Genomic DNA, 19,705 nt, shown 5'->3' on the forward strand with positions numbered 1-19,705 from the left:
TATGAATGCCCTGTCTTGAACCATAAATACAAGGCTCCTATAATAGAGTTGTATCTTATTGGTCATGCAACTCTGCATAATAAGACTGCATCTGATTGGTTAATTCTTCGTACCAGAAATCCTTATACACAACAAATATAGGCACCTGACTTTTTTTTTTTTTTAAGAAAGGCAGACTGCCCGGCCGGGCGTGACTCAGTGGTTGAGAATAGACCTAGGATCCAGGAGACCGTGGCTCGATTCCCGGTGAGGGCACATGCCTGGGTTGCAGGCCCGATCCCCAGCTGGGGGTGTGCAAGAGGCAGCCGATCAGTGACTCTCTCATCATTGATGTTTCACTCTCTCTCTCTTTCCCTCTCCCTTCCTCTCTCTGAAATCAATATATATTTTAAAAAAGAAAAGAAAAAAAAGGCAGACTGCCACGTGCAGTGCCTCATTTGGATGTGTCTGGAGTCCTGGAAGCTTGACTACCCTACAAATAAACCCAAGAGCTTGTTTGGAGGTTCTAGTAGAGGAGCACAGCTACTCCTATACCCTTGACCAAAGACCAATCCTCTCCTCTGGGGGGGAAGTCATCCTCTTCTACTAAGCACACAACTTTGGGAGGGAAGCACATGGGTTGGTGAGGGAAGAAGGGGACACTGGCCTCCCTACACAGCCAGATCAGCCAAATCAACCCTGGTGATCAATGGGGTGACAGATGTCACAGCCAGATCACCCCTACATCCAACACCTGATTTTTTAAAAGTCCCTTTGGAACAAAAAGGGGAATTACTATTATTTTTTAATAAATCAATCAAAATTATATCTATTGTTTTTTGTCAGATTTGCAAAAACTATATTTTTGGTGTGCCACAGAATTTTAGTAATTAGTTTATGTGTGCCATGAGAAGAAAAGGTTGAAAACTGCTGCTCTAGACAAACCTCCATTGTATCTCTATATTATTTTCTTTGCCTTCCCCATGTGCCCCGCCTAGGGCTGGGGATTGAACCCGTGACCCTTCGGAACTCGGGCCCGCATTGTAACCATTAAGCCATATCAGCCAGGGCTACATTGATTATTTTCATGTTTGTTTTCTCTAAATCTTCATCTGAAGATATTTTTTCCATTGCCTTTCAGAGGGAGGGAGGGAGGGAGGAACATCGATGTGAAAGACACACATCGATTGATTGCTTCCCACACGTGCCCCTACCTGGGCCAGGGATCAAGGCTGCAACCAAGGTACGTGCCCTAGGGCAGAATCGAACCTGGGACCCTTCAGTCCAGGATTCGACACTCTAACCACTGTGCAAAACTGGCCAGGGCACTCTTGTTTATTTCTATACCCAACATAAACATAGTACATTGTAGGTACTCAGTAAATGTTTGCTCCTGTATTAAGGTTTATGGGAATTCCAACTATATGACATTTTGGAAAAGGAAAACGCTGGTGACAAAAAGATCAATGGTGGCCAGTGGAGAGAGAAAAGAGAGAGGAATAGGCAGAGCACAAAAAAATTTTTAGGGCACTAATAATGAATATATGTTAACACATATTTGTCCTAACCCATAGAATCTATCTACAACACTAAGAGTGAACCCTAACATCAACTAGAGACTTTGATCATGATGTGTCAATGTAGGTTCATCCTTGGCTCAAAAAAAAAAAAAAGACAAAAAAAAAAAAAAAAGGGACTACTCTGGTGAGTGATGTTGATAAGGGTGGGGACTATGCGTGTATGAGGGCAGGGGGTATGTGGGAAAAACTGTACCTTCCTCTCAACTCTGTTGTAAACCTAAAACTGTTCTACAAAAATAAAGTCTTTAAAAAGATAAAGTTGAAGGCATACAAAATACAGCAATGAGGTCTGTGCTATTAGACCTTGGCATTTTAGCATCTGGCTGGTAATGCAAAATAAAATATACAATTTTTTATTTTCTCAACAAGGAAAATATGTAGATTAATTGCAGTAGAAAACACAAATGAAAATGTATCATGTATACGCTGTAAAGAAAAAATAGCTTAAATATATGTTTATATAAAGATCTATAAGCATGGTTATGGCATGTATAACTATTTTGTTAAAAATCAGTAATTACTTTAGCACCTCAAGGCTTTCAGGAAGGAAACCCTTATGAGTGATTAAAACCTACTGTATCTTCATTAAATAAATAGCCCTGTACTATTATGCTTTTCAATGTTTCTATTTATTATATTTTATATATTCTTCCTTACTGTCAGGTTACCACTTTTTAAAATACAGTGGACCCTCTATTAGCATACTCTTCTGATCCCATTTTTATTTACTGCAACTCATAATCAAATTTGTATGAACTGTACCTTAGGGGGGAAAAAGAGTAAATAGAGCCTGAGAAATGGCTGGCATGTATCCTTGAGTACAATGCACATTTGATCTTTCTGCTTACTTTCTGTTCCTTTGGTTTTGTTCTGGATAATTAAGAAGGCCAGAAAACTAAATGCTGGATAAGAGCAAGATTGGTTTTCTGTCCTTTGACTTAGGAACATCTGCTAATTTGCACCTTAAAGTTGAGAGATGATCATTTTCGGTGTTCTTGGAATCTGATCACATTTTATGGTTTGTGGGTAAAAAAATAGAACTAACAGTAATATACATGACATTTTTATAGCACTTACTATGTACCAGGCACTCTACTAAGCACTTCACATTTATCAATCCTTTTGATCCTTATGATAACCCAAGGAGGCAGGTACTGAAATCCTCAATTTACAGTTAGTAAATGACAGAATCCAGGTGGTCAGATTCCAGAGTTCCTGCTCTTAACCATTATATTATGCTTTAAAAAAAAGGAAAACACTTTTTTCTGCCTGGAGCCATGGGGCGTGCAGGAGAAAAAGATTCCTGCTGTGCCAGAAACCCTTAATAAAAAGTGAAGGAATTTCACAGAGCTGAAGATCAAACACGCCTCAGAAAGAAGTTTGCCCAAAAGGTGCTTCGAAAGTCAAGGAAAATGATTATGTATGAAAAAGCTAAGCACTATCACAAGAAATACTAAAGGCAGATGTACAGAACTGAGATTTGAATAGCTAGGATGGCAAGAAGAGCTGGCAACCTCCATATACCTGCAGAACCCAAACTGGCATTTGTCATCAGGATCAGAGGTATTAATGGTATGAGCCCAAAGGTCCAAAAGGTGCTGCAGCTTCCTCACCTTAGCCACATCTTCGATTGCCCTTTTATTAAGCTCAACAAGGCTTCAATTAAGGGGACTGTGGAGCCTTATATTGCATGGGATACCTGAAGTCAGTAAATGAGCTGATCTATAGGCATGGTTATGGCAAAATCAACAAAAAGTGAACTGCCCTGACGGATAACACATTGATTGCTCAATCTCTTAGTAAATATGACATCATCTGCATGGAGGATCTGATTCATAAGATCTACACTGTTGAAAAATGCTTCAAAGAAGCAAACGACCTCCTGTGACCCTTCAAATTATCTTCTCCATGAGGCAGAATGAAAAAAAACCCCACTTATTTTGTAGAAGGTGGAGATGCTGGCAACAGGGAAAACAAGATCAACAGACTTATTAGAAGGATGAACTAAGGTATCTACTATAGATATTTTTGTAATCTGGTCAGTTAATACACAGTGACTGCTTTAAAATGAAAAAAATAAAAGGAAGGAACACACACACACACACACACACACACACACACACCCCCCCTATCTATCCTGAATTCCTGGTAATTAAACTGAATGAAAAGCTACAAGAAATCATCAACATTTTAAGTTTCCTCAAATAAAATATGAGATAGCATGTGTGCAGATGAGCATAGCTGTCCTATCCTTAAAAAGGCCTGCTTGTAATTTTGGCCCTTGGATGACACCTAAGAACTTGGATTTTGGTAGAGTTCCCACTATTCCCTGAGTAAGCTTCTCTGGTAGACAACATTTTACTTATGGTGTTACAACTTGTTGCTGGAGGAATTAAGTGCATTCTGTGTGACTCTACTGGGAAATGACTCTTGGAAGCTTATGTTTGGTTTCCTCTTGTTTGCCCCATGCACTTTTCCCTTTACTAACTTTACTCTGTATCCTACCACTGTAATAAATCAGAGCCATGAGTCTGAACATATGCTGAGTCCTGTGAGTCCTCCTAGTAGATTACCAAATCTAGAGGTGTTCTTGGGGAACCCCAACACAGAATGATTATCTATCAGACAAAAAGAATCCCAGCCATTTCATTCTTTCCATATAAGTTCAGAAAGTTCATCTTCTATCACTCACACATACATATTACATATTACATGATAGTTATGTACCAACACCTCCAACAGTCGAAAAAACAATGAAAAATATTTTAGATTCTTATAAGTAATAATAATCCTTATTCTGGAACTGCACTTTGTTTTACAGTTAAAAGGGCACGTGTGGGCTCAAGCAGTCTTATCCCTCATGTCACTTTTACAGTTATCAGTATCATCTTCGAAGAAATCTCTGAGGAACAAGTCAATTTACAGTAGCTTTTGGAAAATACACAAGACTCTTTGTCTTATAAACACTGACATTCAATTTTCAAGAGGTACTCCTAAATAAATGCATATGGCTCTGCTCTGAAAGAGAGCACTGTCAATCCTAACTGATTTCACATTATGCAAACAGTGGCTTCCAGCTTGCTACCACATTGATAATAAACTTTGTTTTAAAAGGGAAGGGAGAGCCCGGCCAGGCATGGCTCAGTGGTTGAGCATTGACCCAGGATCCAGGCGATCGGGGTTTGATTCCTAGTCAGGGCACATGCCCGGGTTGCGAGCTCAATCCCCAGTTGGGAGCGTGTAGGAGGCAGCCGATCGATGACTCTCTCATCATTGATGTTTCTATCTCTCTCTTCCTCTCCTTTCCTCTCTATGAAATCAATAAAGATATATTTTTTAAAAAAATAAAAAATAAAAAAAATAAAAGGGAAGGGAGAGAATCAGTAAGTTAAAGTAACTTAAAGTTAAGAGGAAACGAGAACACTTGCTTAATTCATTGGTAACTGTGGCCTTACATTTACAAGGAAATAGTATGGTCCTAAGAACACAATTGTCCTCCCTGTGAGTTAATACATGTTAGATTCAATGATGTAATATGTAACTTAAAATCTAACCAAACCAAATGCTTATTTATTCAAATGTGTGTTTTTTTAAATCCTCACCCGAGGATATTTTTCCATTGGTTTTAGACAGAGTGGAAGGGAGGGAGGGAGAGAGAAACATCTATGTGAGAGAGGCACATCAATTGGTTGCCTCCCACACGAACCTGCAACCCAGGTATATGCCCTAGACCTGGAAAGGAACCTTCCATCCTTCTGTGCCTGGGCTGATGCTCTAACCACTGACGGACACTGACCAGGGCTAAACTGTATTTTAAGAGAACACTTACATAGTCTCAGCATCTCTCCCCACAAGATATTTATCAACAACGAAGAAAAATAATTTCACAGTGCAGAAACAAAAAGACACTATCTTAATTAAGTGATCAAAGTTGCAAATATAAGTGGGGGGAAGGGATGGATTAGAATCAGTCTTCAAAAAATCAGTACTGACCAGCTGGCATGGCTCAACGGTTGAGCATCGACCTATGATCCTGGAGATCGCAGTTAGATTCCCAGTCAGGGCACATGCCCAGACTGCAGACTTGATTCCCACCCAGTAGGGAGCATGCAGGAGGCAGATGATCGATGATTCTCTCTCATCACTGATGTTTCTCTCTCCCTTCATGTCTCTGAAATCTACTTTTAAAAAATCTGTATTATACTAAAATAAAATATACTACCTCTTTTACATTATATACAAGAATAGGGCAAAGGGGAAATGAGTAAACAAAATCACAGATAGGTACAAACTGGGTAGGAGAAAATTGTTTCTAAATTAAACATTCAAAATCTTGATTTATATCTAGGAAATACAAAGTAAGATTATTTAACAAAAGAATCAATAAATTTATAAATTCAGGTAATCCAGATCCAATACATATATGAAAAATGGCAATAAGTCTACAAATTTTAAAGTAGACAAACATGACATACAAACACACACACAAAAATTAGCATTCAGACTTACCGTAACAGGAGTTCTTTGGGAAGCTTTTTATTGATTACAGCTTCATCACTATTTGAGAACATCTGCAAAAACAAAATACTGTGTCAAGTGTTACTTAACATTTTATTATGTTCAATTCAACAGCTTACAAGTAATCCTCTTAGGAGAGAGGTGAGTATGTCTAGTGGATATAAGCCAAAGTTATATTTTCAGAGTCTCTTTAGGATGAAATACATCTTTAAGACACTTAATTTGTTCCATCTTTAGAGAATATAAACTAATAGCAGTCAGAAGAAAGACACTATGTGCCAGGTACTGTTTTAAGTGTTTTTCATGTATTAATGTATTGAATCTTGATATTAACCCTAATTTTCATTTTACATATAAGGAAACTGAATTACTTAACCCTCAATCTCAGACATCTAAAGCGTAATTATAATAAATATTTTCTAATAACTATAATAACCTACCTTCCAGTTAAATGAAAAACCTTTTATGTTTGCCATCATTTTTCCAGGATTGAGCATAGGGCCTGATACATGGTAGGAACTCACTAAATCTAATGAATGAACTGGTGGGGTTAGGTCATGAAGGAAACTTGTACATCAAGCTAGAAAATTAAAACAATCCTGTAGAGAAGAGAAACCTAAAGATATTAAACTCTGGACTAGGAGCAAGGAGATAAGCTAAGAATATACTGAAATTATAGTTCAAATAAAAGATGCAGGTCTCTGTAAGATTCTCAGGGCAGTGGAAATAAAAAAAATTGGAGAAAAGAAGGATTTTTATTTTGTCAGATATAAGTATGGCTACACTTGCTTTTCTGTGGATGCTATTTGCTTGGAGAGTCATTTTTCACCCTTTTACTTTGAATCTATCTTTGTCTTTGCAGCTTCTATGTCCTGAAGGCAGCATGTGGTTGGGTATTGTTTTGTGATCCAATCTGCTACTCTGTGCCTTTTTATCTGTGAATTCAGTCCATTTATATTTAGAGTAATTACTGATGTATGAGGATTTCCTATAGCCATTTTATCTTTTGTTTTCTGGTAACTCTGTGCCTCCATTGGTTCTTTTCCTTTGTTTTTCTGATTGTTGTTTTTACTTAGTGGTATTCCATACTTTTTCCCTCAGTTTCCTCCTTTTTTAAGTTGTGTGTCTCAGTTTTGTTTTTTTTGTCTGTGGTTACCATCAAGTTCATGAAAAAGGAAGTTTCACATATTCAGTAGTCCTTTATCTTTTGAATGCATTTGAGTTCCATCCTCCTTTGCAAATTCAGACCTTTACCCTCCCCTTTTATGTTATTGTCGTCACAAATTAATTAATGATGAGAGTGTCACTGATTGACTGCCTCCTGCACGTCCCCTATTGGGGATAGAGCCCAAAACCCAGGCACTGATCAGGAAGCAAACCAGGATCATAGGTTGATGCTTAACTGGTCGAGCCACACCAGCCAGGCAGGTGTTCACCTTTATTTATTTTTGGACAAGACTTTGGAGGTTTTAGGTGGGGATATTTTGTATGTCATAAGAATGTAAATCACTGTAGCCAGAGAGGAGACCACAGTAGAACCTTATAATAATGGCCCCAAATTCATCTTATCTCCTTGTGGCAATGCCCTTTTGCAATGGGACTTTGCTGCATCTACCTTCAAAAGGTAGAGTCTGTTTTCCCATCCACTGCATTTGAGTTAATAAGGTGACATGGCCTGACCAAAAGATTGTGGGGGGGGGAAAGACTATGATTTTCAAGGCTAAGCCTGAAGAGACACTGAAACTTTACCCTCTTGAAACATTCCTGCCACCATGTAAGAAAGCCCAGGATAAACTTCAGAATGATGAGACTATGTGGAAACTCCCAGCTGACAGTGATACCAAGGCCTCAGACTATGAGACCATCTTAGATACTCAAGACCCAGTCAAGCCACCAGATGACTACAGTCTTATGAGTGACCTTTCCCAGTGATCAGAAGAACTGCCAGACTGAATAATTGTTTTAAGCTACTAAGTTTTAGAGTGCTTAACAGCAAAAGCCACAAAAACACATTCTAGACTTTAAAAGTTTATGATTCATGATCTAAATTTCATAGACTTGAATAAAACTTAAGACATACAAAGGCAGCCCAATGTAAGTCAAATCTTTTAGGGGGAGGGAAATTTAAGGGAGAGATAAGGATAAGTTTTTATAAAGAAATCCAGAGTTGAAACTGCATAAGATTTTTTTTAAACTATTTTTTAATAAGTAATTTTTACTGATTATGCCATTCTCCAGCTAAGCTAACACCAGATGTTTTTCTGATTGGTTGGTTTTCTTGCCAGGATCTAAAAGGAAAAACATTTTTGCATGGCTAAATAAATATAAAACAAAGTAAGTCTGTAATTCCTCCACCCAACATCTTGTCCCTAACAGAAATAGAACTGCTTTTTAGAAGAAAACTACTGCCAGTGCATTACCATCTTATGACTAAATTTATCCTAAGAAAGAAATCCCCAGATAAAAACCAAGCAAGTGATACATTTAGAAAACAGACACATCACTTAATGGGTCAAACTTTCTGCTTTGGACACCTTCTAACATCTGCCTCAACATTCCAAGCTCTTTTTTATCCTGACTTCTGTTTACTTAACCAAAATCTATATCCACTACCAATTCATTGCTCTCAGTCTAAAATAAGTATGCACTTCTGTTCTCTGTTGAGTATCTCTGTTACCTACTAAGTTTTAACTGTACCCAGCAGCATTCTAGGGCCCTGAGGACTCCACGAACTTGATGAACCACTGTATATGACTGGAATTCATTTTGAGTGCTGCTCATTCCTATAAATTGTGAACGAAAAAGGGACCGTGTAATAAATCTGACAAGTGCAGTGACTGAAGTAATCTCAGAGAGATCTGATCATAAATTCCAAACTGGGCAGGTCATGGTGGGTAGTCACATCCCAGGCCTATCACTTTTTTAGTAAAGTTTTATCTTTGCCTTAAGCAAGCTCTGCCCATTGTCCTGGTACATCTAGGTTACATCTTTGAAAGGCCAGAATAATCCTTCTTTTCAGACCCCTCAAGGTGTAACCATCCTCAAGGGAACACATGCTCCTATTTTTTTTAAACTATTTTTTTGCCTGTATACCACCCCTATTCACTGTAAATCTTGTTAATTATCTGGTATCCAGCAATGTAAATGTATATCTCTCCATTTTACTCTTCATCCAATCACAGGCATTTCCCTGCCTTGCTTTCTTGCCTCTGTAATCTACCACCAATAGATTCCTTACTTCCCTCCCTTGATTCCAAATGTATTAAAAAAAAACACAAACCTGCAAAACTGCCATCCTCCAGAGCATTTTGAGATCTTGCTTATAGGCATGTCCTCAGTTTGGCTGAAATAAACTCTTTAATGTCCTATAGGTTTGGAAGTTCTTGTGTTAACAAAATCTCCCATGCCCTACTGAAAACTTTTGAAGTTTGAAGTGAAATTAAAGAATTGAAAATTCGAAGTAGAGATTAATTACATGTCCTTCCCTTTCCTCCTCCACTTTCCCCAGTCCCACCCCATCTAAATACATACAAAAGAACTAAGAAGTAGATACTGCAAGCCATAATGGGATTTGACTCAGGAGTAGCAGGCATTTAACTGAATTTCATATTCCAAAATGCCAGAGATTGGTAAATCAAGGGAAAGCAGGGTTTGATTTCCTCGTGTACAAATTCTAGTCAATGCGCCAGAAACTGAAAATTGGCAGAATCTGTGGAATTTTCCAAGACATATGTCAGATAGTAATTTTACAATTTACTCACAAGCACACATTTTAAATTATCTTACTGCTATGGAAATATTTCCAAAGCAATAGGATTTTAATGTAGCCATGCTACTTCTTTGTAGAAAAAGCATTCCCGTATTAGATAATATAAGAAACAAATTAAAGTACATAGTACTCTAGATATCCTAACTGGCACGCCAGAAATTATATTTTAGATTTAAAATGAGCCAAAAGAAACAATGTGTTAAACTAGGACAAAGATATTTATTTATTTATGAATGAAGAAAGATTCTTTAAAGTGTAAGGGAAGAAATAACTTTGTGGAAAAGTGATACCAAGTTAATAGACGAAGGAAATCTATTAGACTTAGCCATGATATGAACAAAACAATGGTGCTATTATAAATAAGCTAGTTAAACAAAGGATGCATGATATAGCTAGGTATTTGTCTGGTATTAATTAATTGATAAATTTCTGGAAAGAGGTCTCTAAAATATGCCATATAACTTAACTGAATTTTTATATAAAAGGTCAACCACGACAAAAGGACTTGGGAAACACCGTAGAATCCTCCCTATCTCTATATACTCTACTGAATCTTCTAGGGCAGTGATTTTCAATTGGTGCACAAGAATTTTTAAAACATGTAATACCTATTTAGTCAGGGGAACTTAGCTCTTTTCCCTTAGATTGTAAAATAAAAAAATGAGAACAGCCAACACAACAACAGCCGTCCCATGTGAATGCCCTGTCTTGAACCATAAATATATATAAGTCATATAATAAAATTGCATCTTATTGGTCATGTCACATAATATGGTTGCATTTGATTGGTTAATTCTTGGTACCAGAAATCCTTATATACAAGTATAGGCACCCAATTTTTTAAAAAGTCACTTTGGTCCTGGCTGGTTTGGCTCAGTGGTTAGAGCATTGGCCTGTGGACTAAAGGGTTCCGGGTTCAATTCCAGCCAAAGGCATGTACCTCGTTTGAAGGCTCAATCCCTGGCCCCAATGGGGGCGTGTGGGAGGCAACCTGTCGATGTGTCTCTCTCACATTGATGTTTCTCTCGCCCCCACCCCACTCCTTCCACTCTCTATGAAAAGCAATGGAAAAAATATCCTCGGGTGAAGATTAAAAATAAATAAATAAATATATTTTTAAAAAGCTACTTTGGAGCAAAAAGAGTACATATTTACTAATTTTTTTGTAAATGAATCAAAATTATACCTATTTTTTGTCAGATGGGCAAAAAATATATTTTTCAGTGTGTCACAGAATTTTAGTAATTAGTTTATGTGTGCACTGTCACTGTTCTGGGCATTCTTCTGATATTTGCCTTTTTAAAAATATGCTTCATTTATCAAATTTATATATTTATATATATATAAATTTTATATATTTATATATATATAAATTTTATATATATCTACTGACATCCTGCCATGGAATGTCTTTAGCTTCAACATCTAACAGGACCTTCCACATCCTGTGTAATTTTATCACAACTTTTGTTTAAATAAGAATACATGTAGGATTGGACAAACACCACTCAGTGTTCAGTAAAGTAGAACAGGACCATGCATTCCTCCCTATAAATTAATGACTACCTCACTTTTTCTACTTCCTATATATTTTTAACTTTTTCTCAAATGCTCCAACATGTCACTGTCTATCAATATTTTCCATATGCTCAAACACATCAGATACTGTTTTTTTCCTAGAGCCATACCTTCCTGAAACACTTTCTTTCTTGTGCTTCAGTCTGTTGAGGGATTCTCTAGACTGGCCACACAGCTGTCATCCTGAGCTCTCCCTTGGCATTTCTTTCTCACTGAATTCTGCTTCTTGGACCTGATTTCTTCTCCCTTGCTATTTAAGGGCACATGCCCTAATAACTTTTTTCTTTCTTTTTAATAGTCTATTGATTTTTAGAGAGAGGAAGGGAGAAGAGAAAAACATCGATATGAGAGCACAACATCGACAGGCTGCCGCCTGCACGCCCACCACCAGGAATCGAGCGGGCAACCCTGGCAAGTGCCCTGACCAGGAATCAAACCAGCAACCTTTCCATGCATGGGACGACGCCCAACCAACTCAGCCACACTGGCCCGGGCATAACTTATTTTTTTTTAAATGCTCATGAGAACTGAAATTTTGGAGTCACTTGCAAGTCTAAAAATATCTTTATTCTAGACTCACATTTGACTGATAATTTGGTTAGAAATAAAATTATAGGTTGGAAATCCTTTCCACTGAAGATATGGCTTAACACATTTCTAGCCTCCTATGTTGCTGCTCTGATATATACCACCATTCTGATTGGTCCTTTGGATATGACCTCTAATGCTTTCTGGAAGCTTTTAGTATAGTTTCTGTATCCTCAGTTTACTGATTCATGATCAAGCCTCTTAGTCTGTGTCTTTACCACTCTTTTAGCTCTTTCAATGTGCAAATCTATGAATTTGGAAAACGCTTTGAAAAATTTCTTGGTATCGTTTCTCACTGTTTTCTCTGTCCTCTCATTTCTGAATTCGTATTAGTCAAATACTGGACCTCTTCGTCTATCTTTAATTTTTTAAAGCATTTTTTCTCCTACATCCCTCATTTAATATTTTTGTCCTAATTGCGAGGAAGTTGCCTCAACTTTACTTTCGATCTCTCCACTGATTGTTTTTTTTAGGGGGAGGGATATTTTTTATTTCTAAGAGTTATTTATTGATTTTCAAAATAGCATCCTGTTCTTCTGAATGAAGATGCAACATCGCATTTGTTAGACATTAGTACCTCTTCTTCCCCTCCATTCTACCCCAAGTTTTTTCCCTCTGCTCTCTGCCCTGTCTCTTTTATGTTTGTTTGCTCTCTCAGTATGGGGGCTTTCCTCAACTGTGTGTTTATCCTTAGCTGTCTATTCCCACTCATGGCATTAAGAAGCAAAATGGAAGCTCACTGTGATTTCAAAGACCCAGCAATCTGTATGTGTGTTCTCATTTAATTCCCTGGCTCGATGCCCCTATCTTCATGCATATGATGTTCCTGGATACAGAACCTTCAGCTTTCAGTTTCCTGAAGGAAAAAAATCAATCCCCAGCTTCCTAGAGGGGGGAGAGGGAGAAGTAGTGTGCACAGGATTCAACCACTTAATATAAGACTTTCAACCATTATCTACTTCTAATCTCAAACCTCATCCTTGTCTTTTCAGACTTTTCCTACTCAGTGTTGATAAGTCTTCCAGGGAATTTTGTAGGTTAAACTTGCTTGTCCCTGAAAACAATCCAGGGTGTACCTTCCTCCACTTGGCTAAATGACTTAACACTCTGCTATCAATTTTTTATCTTCTAAAACTAGTTGAAAATTCTCATCTAAAGATCATGGTTTCTTCTTCCATTCATTTTTGTTCCTGTGGTCCTATGCCTCTTTTTATTCCTTTATTATAATTTTAGTGCTATTTGAAAAGAAAATAGAAATATTGAGTCAAAACCCCATGTTTAACCAAAATTCTCATGCACAAGTCTTAGATGTCTTGGGTAAAATCCTAAGAATATTTATTAAATGTGTGGAGATCACAAAATTTATAAGGATAAATAATACAGAATAAGGACAACACAGCATAGTGATTATTATATCAAATTGTACACCTTAAACTTACACAATGTTATGTAACTATTATACTATCTCAATAAAGCTGAAAACAAAAAAGTAAGTAATAAAAAAGGGAACCAATATAAATTAAAAAATGTAATTAACATAAGTATTATAGCATGTGCTAAACCAGGTTGTCTTAATTAAGAACAGTACCTTTTTTTAAAAAAAAGTTTATTGATTTTTAGAGAGAGAGGAAGGGAGAAGAGAGAAACATCGATGTGAGAGCACAGCATCTATCTGTTGTCTCCTGCATGCCCCACACTGGGGATTGAGCCCACAACCTGAAACCCAGGCATGTGCCTCGGCTAGGAATCAAACCTGCAACCTTTCAGTACATGTGATGACACCCAAAAAACTAAGCCACAGTGGCTAGGACACAACAGTACCTTACACACAAGTCACTACATAAATATCTGTTGTACTGACTGACTGAAGAGTCAAATGTTTCTTTAAACTAAAAGAAAAGATGATTTTATGCTTTCTTGCTATTTCAGGTTATAGTCATTCTAAAGTCACAGCAACCACATATTAATATTGCTACATTAAATCTTATAACTAAGCTTTTGTTTTTTCTTTCCAAATTTCCTCTACAATATGTTGGGTCATTACCACTGTTTCTGTTTTTTGTCTTTATTCTCTAGCTAATTATACATCTTATAAACAAATGGATAAAATCTAAGCTGATATCTTAAGTTACTTTTCTATAGTATAGAACAAAGACAATAACCACTAGAATTAACTATATTAGTATATCATCATCAGTAACTTTAGTGGTTAAAAACAAGTAGTACAGCCCAGGCCAGTGTGGCTAAGTTGGTTGAGCACTTTTGATCTAAGCCAGAAATGAGTCTTTTCAAGACTCAGATCAAAAGTGTACTCAGAGATGACACCAAGGAAAATGGCGGAATAAGGAATTCTGAAATCTCACCTCTCCATAAGAGTAACCAAAATGGCAAAACAATTTTTTTTGAACTCTGAAAATTAATCAAAGGCTTGCAACAACACAAGGAGTGCTTATTCAAGAAAAAAAAAATTTGAATCCCATTAAGAAGAGAGTTTGTGACATTTTAATTTACCCCAACCCCCAGATCAGCAATAGCCTTGAAAATAACAGCTTGTATTGCTGGTAACTGAGGAACCAGAACAGATCTCTTTTTCAAAGTGTAATTATTTGTCTTCACCTGTCTGGTTGCTCCCTGGAAGACCAACTCAAAAGGCTTGTCTTTATTTTGCCCAACTCAAAAGGGGCCTAGAGCTAAAGAAATGACCCCACTTTGTCCAAAACATTTACAGGCAAATGCTTAGTCACTGCTGCCTAAGGGACAGGTAAGAGTTGGAGCAAACAATGGACCAACCAAAGGGCCTGGGAAGGGCCAGAAAATGAGATGTCCATAAGGGCACTGAAAGCTCCCATATATTCCTGGGAATCTAGAAGGCCACATGCATGCCCAGGGTTGTGCATATGTCCAGGAAAGGCTTGAAAAGGCCCTAACCTGTCATCTATGGCTGATCTTGAAGTTCTGCAGAAGCAGGAAGTGAAGGCTAAGTAAGGCATAATTGTAAACTGTCTGGCTGAGCATTGAAAGCATACCCTAACATGTACAAAAAAAACACACTCAATAGAGAGAATTTTGGGTTGCAGGTATTTAAGGAAATCTCTATGCAATCATTTAGCTGAAGCTAATGGAACAGAGGTTTCAGTGGCCACACAAGACAAAGACAATACACATTTTACAGGATTAGGTAAAAAATACACTAAATATACTATAATAAGCAGCATCAACAAACCCAGGAGGAAAGTGAGTATGATTTGTAGAGTTGCCACATTTTAATATTCAAAACGTCCAGTTTTTAACAAAAAATTACAATGCAGTCAAAGAAATAATTTGCAAATAATATATATAAAAGTCTAGTATCCAAAATAAAGATCTCTTACAACTCAACAATAAAAGTACAAATAACCCAGTCTAAAAACGTGCAAAGAATTTGAATAGACATTTCTTCAAAGAAGATATACAAAGGGTCAAAAAGCACATAAGATGCTCAACATCATTAGTCATTAGGGCACTATAAACCAAAACCACAAATATATACCACCTCACACCCACCAGGATGCTATAACTTAAAAAAGGAAAACAACAACTGTTGGCAAGGATATGGAGAAATTTAAACCACTGTACAAAGCTGATAGAATGTAAAACGGTACAGCTGTTGTGGAAAACAGTTTGGCAGTTCCTCAAAATGTTAAACATAAAATTACCACATGACCTAGCAATTCCACCCCTAAGTATATACCCTAAAGAAATAAGAACTCCCTGGCTGCTTGAAGATCAGCCACCATCATAAACAGCACAGTAACAACCAGGAAGTTTATGACCAACAGGCTACTTTAGTGGAAACAAATGGTCATTGACCTCCTTCACCTTGGGAAGCCAACAGTACCCAAGACAGAAATTCAGGAAAAACTAGTCAAAATGTGTAAGACCATACCAGATGTCATCTTTGTACTTGGATTCAGAGGCCATTTTGGCGGTGGCAAGACAATTGGCTTTGACATGATTTATAATACACAAAGAAAAATAAGCCCAAACATAGACTTGCAAGACATGGCGTACATTAGACAATAACCTCCAGAAAAGAGAGAAATGAAGACAGAATGAAGAAAGTCAGGGGGACTTGCCAATGTTGGTGCTGACAAAAAGGAGTAAAGATTCTTCAGTGATTTTATCTGTGGTGATTGTACAGATTTTTCATGAGAGAATTAATAAACTAAGAACTTTAAAAAAAAAGAATTGAAAACAGCTTTCAAACACATACTTGCTCATAAGAATATTCATAGTGCCATTTACAATCCTGGTGGAAACCACTCAAGTATCTGTTAACGAATACATAAACAAAATATAGTATATTCATTCACACAATGGATTATTCAGCTAGAAAAAGGAATGAGGTAGATACATGCTTCAACATGAACAGACCTTGAAAACATTGTGCTAAATAAAGCCAGTCACAAAAGACTACATACTATATTGATTTCATTCATATGGAACTCCACAAAAGAGAAATCCGTACAGAGACAGAAAGTACATTAGTAGTTGCTTAGAACAAGAGGTTGGTGGAGGACAGGGAGTAATAGGTAAAGGATACAAGTTTCTTTCTGAAGTGTAAAAAATGTTCCAGAATTGATGGTTAAAGCCACTGAATTGTACACTATAAAAGAGAGAACTTGCCCGGCCGGGCGTGGCTCAGTGGTTAAGCGTTGACCTAGGATCCAGGCGATCAGGGTTCGATTCCCGGTCAGGGCACATGCCCGGGTTGTGGGTTGCAGCCGATCAATGACTCTCTCATCACTGATGTTTCTATCTCTCTCTCCCTCTCCTTTCCTCTCTCTGAAACCAATAAAGATATATTAAAATAATAATAATAATAATGGGAGAACTTTTCTGTAATGTAAATTATATCTCAATAAAAAATATAAATTTAAAATGTGTACTCAAAGATGAAAATAAATTTACAAGAGACCTATCATAACAATAGAGTTCAAAAGACAAAGGAATATCTTCAGAATGATGAAGGAAAATAACTGCAGTGGATAACTTTGTACCCAGCTAACCCCAGATGATCCCAGCAATGAGGAGAAAAAAGACTTTCCCATGTATAATTAGGTGAGTTCACTGTAAAAGAACTTTTCAAAAGGATCTACTACTTCCAGAAGAAGAAAAGTGAACCAGGTACTTCTGCTTCTGCTTACAGGAATCACAAACCAGATTATTCTCATAAACCCTCTGACTAAGAACCACTAAAAAGTTGAGTGAAATATTACAAGTAATGACAATAATAACAGACTTTTTTTAAAGCATGGAAGAGCAAAAAAACAGTAAAAAGAACTACCAGTTCAAAATCTAGAGTGTGAGAACCCAAATGAAGCCAAATCAGTACTCAAGAATAAAACAAGTTTTTCTCTCTCACCTCAATGTTTCTCTCTCCCCTTTTCTCTCTCTAAAAAAAAAAAAAAATGTTTATACTTTTTAAAAAAGAACAAGTTTTATATCAATAACAGGTGCAATTTAATTCAAGGATAAAATCATTAAGAGTCAAAGACATATTTCTATATAGAAATAATTCACCAAGAAAAGAAAATTCAGTGGCTTAGTTGGTAGGAACGTCATCCTGTACACCGAAAGGTCGAGGGTTCGATTGCCAGTGAGGGCACATAGCTAGGTTGCAGCTAGATCTCATCCTGGTCGGGGCCCATGGGGCAGGCAACTGACGGGTGTTTCTGTCAGTCTCTATCTCTCTTGAACACATCTGTGTGCCTTTCCCCACCCCCTCCTTCCCTCAGGCATTCTCTCTTCCTCTCCTGGCACCTTTCCTTCCCTCTTTCTTCCCTCAAGGGGTATACCCTTGCTTTCTTTCTCATAAGTTCTAAGGGCCCTTCTTTTGCCTCAGTAACTTGTTTTGCTGAGTCCACGCAGCCCAGCTGGGTTACTTCTTCTACCTCCGTGAAATTCTAAATAAATTTTCTCTTATAATTAGAGTTCTTGGCTCTAAATTCTCTCAGCCAAGCTCAAACTTCACGAGTTACATCTGGTGCTCTTCATAGAGTAACACTTCAGAGAGATTGCAAACCATCTAATCAGCCATAGTACAACTCTGCCACAGTAAATAAAAGCTACGAGAAAGTTTACTAAGCTAATTCCTGGTTAAGTTTTACTTAGACTTCAATTTGATCATTTCTGGATTTTTTATTTTTAAAGGAGCATCTCAGATCTTATTTTCTTTTATTGATTGACTGATTGGTTGATTTTTAGAGAGAGAGAGAGAAACATCCATTTGTTGTTCCACTTATCATTTTTAATCTTCATCAGAATATTTTTTCCATTAATTTTTAGAGAGAGTGGGAGGGAGAGAGAGAGAAACATCGATGTGAGAGACACATCGATTGGTTGCCTCCCGCACGCACCCTGACGGGGGACAAGGATGGAGCCTGCAACCGAGGTATGTGCCCTTGGCCGGAATCTAACCTGGGATCCCTTCAGTCCGCAGGCCAATGCTCTAACCACTGAACCAAACTGGCTAAGGCCAGATGGGATTATTTTAAATGCAAATTTCACATTAGTGAAATAAATCATTTAAATACTCTAGAAGAGCCTGGCTGGGTATGGCTCAGCGGTTGAGAGTCAACCTAGGATCCAGGTGATCAGGGTTCGATTGCCGGTCAGGGCACATGCCTGGGTTGCGGGTTCGATCCCCAGCAGGCAGCATGCAGCATGCAGCATGCAGCATGCAGGAGACAGCCAATCAATGACTCTCATCATTGATGTTTCTATCTCTCTCTCCCTCTTCTTTCCTCTCTCTGTAATCAATAAAAACATATTAACAAATAAATAAATAAATACTCTAGAAGATGATAATGTTACTTGGTATTCTTTCTGACATTAAAACCTTATTTTGACTCTACTAGATCTAGTTAATCTCTTATCTAAGGATAGGTATTATGTATTTATTCATAAAATACATCAATTTTTATTATTTTAACTCAATATTGCTACTTTTCATCTTCAATAATATACTATGTGAAACTGAGAAAATGTTGCCCAGACTTCGTAAGACAAACCTAAGAACGAAACTTGCAAAAAGCCTGAACATAAAGCTTTATAAGGTTATATCCAAGGTTCTACAAGTACTTATGAAACTGTTTTCGTATCTCACTCCTAGTCTTCATGAGGAAGAATTACAGCAAAAAAAGGTAATCAGATCAGTTTTACTTGACATATGGGTAATATACTAACAGCTTTTAGTCCAACAGAGATTTCCTGCACAAGTATCTGAAAGGAAATTACTATTTTGTACGGTTTACACAGAATATTTGTTCATGGTCGTTTAAGACAGTTACTTAAGTTGGTTAGTAAGTGTGGCTAATAAGCCAAAGTATAGGTTCAATTCCGATACTTTGCAGTCCCCACAAAATTAACTGTGCCCAATTCTATGGCCACACACTCAAGTGTTACTCATTCCTAACAAAACATCCATGCCTGCTATGGATCAAAAGAAAAATGGGTAAATTGTCCAAAACAACCTATTCTCAGCATACCCTAGAGGCAAGTATAACAGACTTCCAGTCAACTAAATTAAAGTTCTGGCTTTTATACTTAGCTATTTAATGTATAACAGCCTTTCAGAGCATTTGCTTTCTAAAAAATAGCAGAAAAGTATCCTGTACCTAACATACAAGATTTTTTTAAAAGTTGAAATGAA

The 19,705-nt window shown here is 37.3% G+C and overlaps 1 protein-coding gene and 1 pseudogene across 6 annotated transcripts in view; one reads left to right on the plus strand and one right to left on the minus strand.

The window, feature by feature from the left end:
* FBXL20 (F-box and leucine rich repeat protein 20) overlaps nucleotides 1-19,705 on the minus strand; it is a 64,027-nt gene that overhangs the window by 32,013 nt on the left and 12,309 nt on the right. For all 5 annotated transcript variants that reach the window (XM_081162966.1, XM_081162969.1, XM_081162967.1 and 2 more), the window contains exon 2: nucleotides 6,069-6,130. In XM_081162966.1, coding sequence (XP_081019092.1) covers nucleotides 6,069-6,130 — 62 coding nt within the window. The remainder of the gene's footprint in view (nucleotides 1-6,068; nucleotides 6,131-19,705) is intronic.
* LOC308568734 (large ribosomal subunit protein uL30 pseudogene) lies at nucleotides 2,972-3,567 on the plus strand (annotated as a pseudogene). Its single transcript has one exon. The product of its transcript is annotated as a large ribosomal subunit protein uL30 pseudogene (transcript).

The sequence above is a fragment of the Miniopterus schreibersii genome (genome assembly GCF_964146895.1).
Source record: "Miniopterus schreibersii genome assembly, chromosome: 16".
In the NCBI taxonomy this organism is placed as follows: domain Eukaryota; kingdom Metazoa; phylum Chordata; class Mammalia; order Chiroptera; family Miniopteridae; genus Miniopterus; species Miniopterus schreibersii.